The sequence below is a fragment of the Neltuma alba genome, unplaced genomic scaffold, assembly GCF_004799145.2.
Source record: "Neltuma alba isolate B1F8T4 unplaced genomic scaffold, ASM479914v2 tig00005827_pilon, whole genome shotgun sequence".
NCBI lineage: Eukaryota > Viridiplantae > Streptophyta > Magnoliopsida > Fabales > Fabaceae > Neltuma > Neltuma alba.
In genome coordinates this window covers 72,681-81,572 of record NW_021634245.1, presented here as the reverse complement: position 1 = coordinate 81,572, position 8,892 = coordinate 72,681, and the positions used below count along the sequence as shown (strand labels likewise).

Below are 8,892 nucleotides of genomic sequence, written 5' to 3'. Positions count from 1 at the left end.
TTGGATATAAAAGAGTTTGCCCATAAGGAAGATGACTTGCACATAAAAGAATCTTATTTGCACAAAAAAAATTGAGTTGCATATTGCACAAAGGAAGATTATTACATATAAGGAAAGATAAATTATACACAAAGGAAATTTAGTTGCAAACAATATAAATTAAGTTGCACAAAGTTTCTAGATCCCATTTGCCAATTGATTTTTCAATAAGGGATTTATTCTGAATTTTCCTATATCTTAATTAGTATTTGAATATATTGAATTAAATAGGAAACATTATAATTAGATGGGATTTCAATTGGAGGCTCAAATAGAGAAATCAATAATTAATTTGAGATTTGAATAATATCTTAATTAGGATTTAAATGTATTGAATTAAACGGGGAGCATCGTTATTAAATGAGATTTCAATTGGAAGCTCACATGAAAAAATTAACAATTAATTTTGACCTTAAATATCTTAATTAAAATTAGAATATATAGAATTAAATGGGGAGCATTATTATTAAATAGGAGTTCACCTAGATTTATAATTAAATGCTACCAAATGCTAATATTTTAAAAATAGGACACATAATTATGATTAAAAAAACTTGATATTATAGATATAAGAAATTAATGTAAGTATCGCTTAATTTCAAATCTAATTAAATACACGAGTCTATGTGGGAGAAATTTCTAGTTTAGGACTGAAAGTAGCAATGTAGCATATCAGTTTCGACTAAGCACCGTAAAAAGGCCGCCTGATCCACTTCACAAGACTGACCCAATCCCAATCCGACCCATGACTTATTGACTGCTTGAGCCCATTTAACTGAAAGCAGAGATGGCTTATATTTTATTTTTGATAATAAGAAATGGAGTATTCCGATCAAAAAATAAGGGAACAGAGCTGAGAGCTCCCTATTTCAGAGCTGAGAGCTCCCTATTTTAAAAATGGCAGTAGCTTCTGCAACTCTAGCCTCTTTTATCAATCACACACCATATCCATCCACCAAGCTCCTCCACTGCTCCTCAACGGCACCTTTTCCACCCGCAACACTTGGTTCCCGATTCCACCACCACTCTTGTTCCAATCTCAGACTCAGTCATTGCCATGGCAAGGTATGCTGTCACAACTGCTTCCTCTGAAAGCAAATACACATTTGTTTTCGAACTGAGTTCACCGTTGCCCCGTTTCTTCTTCGTTGAATAATTCAACTGAAGGAGAACCTGAGGAAATGGACGAAGCCCTATTCGGGGGCTATGACGGAATTGAGGCAGACACCAGCTAAGAGGACGCGAAGAACAGTGTCGATTTGCTGGTTACATTCTTACGGAGCTTGTTTAGGAAGGTCTCTAAGCGAGCCAAGAGGGCTTCGCGATCCATTTTACCTCAGCTTGTAATTTTACATTCTTAAGGAGAGCCTATGGAAATGTCGATTCTAAACGGACTAATCATCAGTTTAGGGTATCATCAGTTACTATTCAGCTTTTGAAGGGTTCATTTTCTGAACTGCTTAATTATGGATGTATTTAGTATCCGGATACTTTATTCAACATAGCGTCACAAACAAACTCCAATGTTGAAACTGCCGCACAAAATAAGTAAGCGATATGTAATCAGGAGAGGCAGCCTTCTTTTACAAGAACAATACCTTGTAGGTTGGAGCTGAATATTGCCTTATATTCCCCCATGCCTCATATTCAGTGAATAATAAATATTACAACACGGCAGTAAATGGACATGCTAGTAGCAGTATATATTAACTTCAGCAGGCCTGTAAAAGACAGCGTTACCATTCGCCCTGTCCATTTTCTTCTCGGGCTTTGAGTATCTGTCTTAAGCAGAGGAAGGAAACACTGCATCTTTATGTATTTATTACCAGATTCAAGGATTTATGGAATCATGTTGTTCTTTCAAATCCGCCGCCCACCTGCATGTGTAACCACTCCGGTGACGAACCCCGGGTGAACTGATCTCGCGGGGCTTGAGAACCAATTACCATGTCAACTGCTTGTTGACCAAACTGTATCCAAGTACAAGTTTCAGAAGAATCAAATTTTGCACTATTCATTCATGATAAATTTAACTTCACATATCATTCAAATCCTCAACTTCCCAAGGAAGGTTCCCATACAAAGATATCATATAGTAATTCAATATAAATTCAATATGCATGCGTGATATGAATATTACTCTTGAAGCTTAGGGTTCCTGATATGAATATTGTCTATAAAAGGAAGTTTGACTCTTCTTTAAATCAGTACAGAATAACAAAAGGAACAAGCACTAATGGCCTATCGGGATTCAATATTTAAGACAAACCAATTAAAACCAGTTTTCGACTCATCAATTTATTTAAGTTTCGTAAATATTCAATGCATAGTCCAAAGACGTCGTAGACAACTTACATCTTTAGGAGGAAAAATTTCAATGCCACCTGGGTTCACACTTGAATTTACGGCTTCAAGCTTCATTGACAAGAACTGTGTCATCCAGTTAAATTACAAGGCTCAATTTCAATCGATAAATAAGTGTTGGAAAAAAAATCATAATTAGCGGGACAAGAAACCAAAGAAGTCAAAACGGGGTTATACCTCAACTTGGCGCTCTAGCGACTGAATGTAATTTATTATCTCATCGAGGACCAACGCTTTCCCAATAACCTGAATCGAGAAAATCATTTAATTTAAAATTTCAAAGGAAGTTGGTACACAACAACAACCGTGACGAATGATTTTCAGATGTCTTATCAATAACCTAGACCCTACAGATACAAACACCTGTTTCTCCAGTTCACGTTAACCCAGATCAGAAAAGAACTCATCAAGTACTAAGCCATACCTTGTTACAACCAGGAACTAACTCCTGAAGAATTTTCATCCTCTCACTTATCTTTTCCCTCCTCGCCTGTTCCAATCAGAATGCCTAGCAAGTTAGTCTACCGCTCCATAAACAACCAATCACTTTATCACAAATATGTAACAGAAGGTTATAAAACTAGAGTATAATTTTTCATTTACTTCTTTTAAGATCAACACTAAATAAAAAAAAAAAAATCGGAACAATAACGCAATTCAGTAGCAGAGGTAAATTACTCTTTCCGCTAGACTGTGACTATCAGTAGCTTGACCCCTTCTCGCCCGTACATGGATGTAAGCCGGCTTAGGAGGCTCCGAAGCTGGCTGAGTACTTTGCTCCGCTGGCTTTTCTGAACTGGTTTCTGTTTCAGCTTTAGTTTCAGGGCTCTCATTCCTATTCCTAGATACTTTAAGCCGTTTTCCATCACCATCATTCTGCTCAACTCAAATTCAGAATTGGTAAATGGATGGATTCTAAAAATATAACTTCAGATTTATTTTCTGTGTTATAATTTTTCGTACCGTCAACTTTTTTGCCAAATAAAACAGCGCTTAATCTCACTTAATTGGATTAACTTTCCAATGGTTTTGAGACATACACATATACTAGATCATTGAGCATACGAACGAGTGATTACCACGCCATTGCTATTGCCAATGCCACCGTTGCTCGTGGTGGAGACGCCTTTCACCGATTCATCCTCGGAATCGCGCTTCTTCCTATTGACCCCGTTCGCTCCCTGGTCCGAACAGCTCGGGTCAATACCCGGGCCATTCGGGTTCGAACCCGATGTAAACTCGCCAAACAGCCCCAAATTTTGTCCGAACTGCGGCCTCCTCAAGGCCAACCCTCCTCCAGACTCCCCGAGACCCGCACCGCCGTTCATGGGGAACTGCCAGATCTCGGCCAAGTTATACGATGCCGTATTGGCGTTCCCGTTCGCAAACGAACCCTCGTTCATCATATTGATAGCCGCCGGATCCCTGCCAACACCGCCAATGAACTTTCACTCAAACAGTCAACATCCACCCCCCATCGCTGGGCGAATAACTTCAAGAGTAAGTGTGCTATTCGAGAAGCTTCAGAACAACGAAAAGGTTGCAATTAGGCAAAGAGAAAGAGAGAAGAGAAGCGGCAACTTGCAAGTTCGTCTTCGCGTTTGATCTCCATGGACAGTGCAGGCTGATGCGCCCCGTGTTAATATTTATATTCCATTCATCCCTGGCACTGTTTCAGAGACAGAGACCTCGAGAGTAGCGAACCAAGTCACTTCCAGTGAGGTCTTTCTCCCAGGGTCCAGCATTTCATGATTTCTCACTCTATAAATCGTGTTTATTATCTCTCTCATCAGGCCGACTCCCCCGATTCTCGCCGTCCGATCTTTCAACAGCATCGCTCGAGAAGAAAATTCCAACGGCTGATTGCCTACCCAGTCATCTTTGATAAAATTACAAACAAATCCCAAACAACACAATTTATTAATCTAACACCCCTGAGATTTTAAAATAAATAAGAGGTCCTGTCAAGCCTGAAAATAATATATTCTAAACAAGAAACTACGTCATTGTTCCTGTTTTTAATTGACAAACCCATGTGAATTAATAAGTCAATAAGAAGTTGTTGACAAGTCCAAAAGCATTAATTAACAACTGAATTTATAGAATAATATAAATTTTATATAAAATCAAATTATAATAAAAAGAGTATTACATAACAATATTTATGTTAAAATCATGTGTCACCAAAACATGTTCATTAATATTAGACGAAAGGATGAATTTATCTTATAATTTTGTTGGGAACATCCATTTACAAACTTGTGGATATTTATTAACAAGTCAATGAGAACTTATTGACAAATCAGGAAGTGTTGGTTAATAGTTAAATTTATGAAATAATATAACTTTCATATAAGATAAAATTAGAAAAATTCTTATACTCTTTTGTTATAATTTGATCTTATATGGATGTTATATTATCTTATAAATTTAGTTGTTAACTAATACTTCTTTACTTGTTAATAGCTTTCCATGGACCTGTTAATCAGTACTCCTAAGCTTGTTAATGGGTGTCCGTAATGAAATTATGACATAAACCTATCATTTTGTCTAATATTAGCGTGGATGCCTTGGCCACGTCTAATTTCAGCTTAAAGATTATTATATAATACTCTTTTGTAATAATTTGATCTTATGTGAAAGTTATATTACTCTATTAATTTAGTTACCAACTATACCCTTGATTTGTCAATAGCTTTTCATTGACTTATTAATTTACCCCCATGAGCTTGTCAATCAGGATAAGGATAACAATATAATTTCTTATTTAAAATATATTATTCTCAGGTCTTATAGGACCTTCTATTTATTTTAAGATTTCAAAGAACATTAAATTAATAAATTCTGCCAAATGGGATCTGTGTGTAATTTTCCCATCATCTTTTGGGCCTAATACAATTGTCTCACATGATTAAGACTTTTCATGATAAAATTAAAAAAATTATAGTATACAGTTCAATTTAAATATAAGACTAAAATAATAGAACAAATTAAAAAGTGTGTGGTAAATTTTATAAAATTTAAAAAGGTAAAAGTAGAAATGAGTATCAATTTTATAAATTTTTTGCCTCGATCAATTTTTTAAATTTTAAAAGAAGTTATGATAAAAGGGGGCAAAAACAGGGAAAAGAAAAGCAAAGCAAAAAATGACAGGTCATTTTGAGAGTTTTAGCTAACCAAAGTACGAATACGGCGTACAAAGTGTTTAGGGGGAAAGAGAAAGCAGCACGGCTTCATTGATTATCCTATGATTTAGGGGAAAAGCTATGGGAAAATTAATGATGGTTTCAATGATGATTAGGGGGAGACTTGATCATCCAAGAAAAGGGGAGACTTAAGAGGTGGTTTGTGGGAAAGCATTGGGGAAAACGATGGTTAAGAATTTGATGATAAGCGGTAGTCAATTCGAGATTGGAATTTTAGGTATAAATGAGGCCCACCGCCCAAACGGTCCCTTACGGTGAGATTTATGTGTTTTCAAATTTTTTTGGGTCAGAAGAAATTCGTATTATTGATTAGACCAGAGCTTCCGGAAGTTTAATCACAACTAAAAATAATAAGTAAAAATCCATGGACCAACCGCGGAACACAACCAAAAAAATACTCCTCTTATCCTTAATACTCCTCCGGTTCTAAATATAAGACTATTATACCAATGTGTATAAGGGCCTTATATTTAGGACCGGAGGAGTATAAGATTTAATTATTGAATTGATCTTAATTATAAATATAAGACTTATTTATCACATTTATTAACTTTTTTTAAATTATCTCTTTTGATATTCTCTTAATCATAATCAAGTAGGATATGGATGGATGATATTAAAAAAGATAATTATAGTATTCTAAGAAAAACATGTCATATTTTTTCTAATTAACTAACTTATTTAACTTTTTTAATCTAATCAAATTAGTCTTATATTAAGTATAGGAGTATAGAAAAACCAAAACAACTAAACAAAAGAAATTCTGCTTCGAGCTTTGCGCCTTCAGACTGCAGTGACCCAGTTTCTGTGAAGAGAATTCCACCATGAAAGTGGCTCACCATGTTTTATTAATTAAGTTAATTACACAAAATTATCCAGTTTTAAGTTACCCATAAATAATTTTCTGATGTCTAAATTCAGTGGAAACCTCTTACTCAGATCCTTGTTTGATAGAGCAACATGATATACATATATATATATATATATCATTAATAATCAAATATCTTATTGAAGTCCTTTACCAAGAAAAATCTTATTAAAGTCAATTTTATGTATAAATAATCTATTTATAGTTTGAGTTTTATGTGGGTAACATGTAACTCTATAGAGCTCAGATGCGTTTAAGACAAATAGTCTAATTATATGCAATTTAATCCGGAAAATAACAGAATAAATTATACAAATCTTATCTTGTTGCATCAATCGATTTGGTCTTTTTTTAATTCCTTGACACTGATCCTTCTTCTACTCTACATGTCTTTGGCATTATATTACGAGGTCCAGTTTGATGATAGATATCAATAATTTCCTTTGTTTTTTTTTGGACAATTGTGAAGCAAAGTTTAAAACTAAATTGAAAACAAGTTAGACCAGTTGTTAGCATCAAACATTTAATCGGCATAACAGTCGTTCCAAGCGAGATCAAATGTTTAAATCTAGTAAATGGGAAAAAAGATATGAATTACTTAATAATATCTGAATATGACTTGTTTTGTTAATTAAAAGGTAAACATGAACATGGTATAGGGTTAGAAGTACGATTGAACGCGTAATATTTTACTTGTATAAAATATCTCATGCCAGTAAACTTGAATATCTTTAATTTTATCTTAAAATTTAATAATTTTTTTAATTTTACTCTAATTTAATACATATATTTTTAATTAAATAAAACTCTAAATAGTAATAAATTAGAAGTAAAATTCTAGAGTACAATAAGTTTAACGAAGCAACTTATATTGAAGGAAAAATAATATTGCTCCCAACGCTAAATATAAAAATTTATATTGCAAAAACTAGATCTTATATTTATAAATGAGAGTAGAATTATTTGCTTGAATATTTTGAATTTTTATCCTTCCTCGTTGATTTTCTTTCTTTTCCTTCTCACACCACAAAGTTGTATACTGCAGAACGAAAAATATTATAAAAAAAAAAGCATCGAATACGAATAACAAATTTAAAGCCTTCACTCCTGAGATTGTCGCCACGTTTTTCTCAAATTTCCCTTTTGTTAAAAAAAGAATCTTAGCTCCTCCCTTATGTCACTTCTAGCTAATTCTCCCTTTTTCTCCCCCGCTAATTCGGTAATTCCATCCTAACATTATTTTATTCCATCCTTTTTTTTAACATGAAGTATTTAGAATATCGTAGATGGCAAAAAAAAGAATTGGAATATTGTATTTAATAAACCAATTATGCACGCAGCATCATAAATTTGACCCAAAAATATATGCACCATAGAAAACTATCAATTATCAATAATCAAAACCACTTGATTTTTTCATCATACTGCTAGATTATGAGATCATTTTCGGCATCAAGTTGTAATACAAAATGGTGATGGGATTTAAAAAAAAAAAAAGAGCGATAAAAAAGAAAACGATATAACAAACACATGCCGGACAATGAAAAAGACTTTGACCAAAAAAAAGAAAAGCAACGAAAATGACTAACCATCTTCTTCAGTCAGCATCCCTGGCTAACCACCCCCCCCCAAAAAAAAAACTCAATGCTTAAGACACATTTCCATTTTTTATTTTTTTTAAATCCAGTATCTAAAAAATCATGATCAAATATTTAAATTTCAAAATTATTTACATAATTTCAATAATATCAGAAGTTTAATTCTCAAATATTCAATATTTCTTTTTGTCACGTGTCCTTCTCCTCATCCAAGAGTACCGAATAATCGCATATAGTTCCTGTTTTGCTCAAAAAAAAAAATATCGCATATAGTTCCGGATAACGAGCGCGCCTCTTTATTGCGAGGTAATTTTTGCGGCTTCGCTTTTTTCATCGACCAAGCTCCTTCTTTTATTATTGAGAAAATTACACAGAGATCTCACAGAAAATAATTAATTTTTAAAAAGTCCTTCAAAATCCTCAAATACCTTCTAAGTCTCCAGGGACTTCAAAGTAAAAAATTAAAATTGTGAAATTACCTACTTACCATTACTGATTGAAAAAGTTGTAATTGACTACTGTGTAGGTTGTGACTGTATGCTGTGCATGTTGTCATTTGGTTGAGTATGGGTTGTAATTAGCTTTTGTGCATATTGTGAATAATTCAAATATAGGTTGTAATTAGCTGTTGTATAGGTTATAACTGTAACTATACATGTTGTCATTCGATGAGAGCAAGTACGTAATTTTACAATTTCAACTTTTTACTCTAAGGTCCCTGAGAACTTAGAAAGCATTTGGGGATTTCGAGAGACTTTTTCAGAATAAATTGTCTTACATGGGATTTGTGTGTAATTTTTCTTTTATTATTTACTTA

General features: G+C 33.7%; 1 protein-coding gene across 1 annotated transcript; it reads right to left on the bottom strand.

Annotated features, from left to right (window-relative positions):
- Positions 1–1,503: 1,503 nt before the first annotated feature.
- Positions 1,504–4,114, bottom strand: LOC114748821 (transcription factor BHLH089-like). Its single transcript, XM_028937276.1, has 6 exons — positions 3,483–4,114; positions 3,082–3,279; positions 2,828–2,893; positions 2,581–2,649; positions 2,395–2,469; positions 1,504–2,009 (listed from the first exon to the last, which is right to left on the bottom strand). The coding sequence occupies exons 1-6, from the start codon at positions 3,807–3,809 to the stop codon at positions 1,887–1,889; spliced, it is 858 nt and encodes a 285-aa protein (XP_028793109.1). The 5' UTR covers positions 3,810–4,114; the 3' UTR covers positions 1,504–1,886.
- Positions 4,115–8,892: the final 4,778 nt, after the last annotated feature.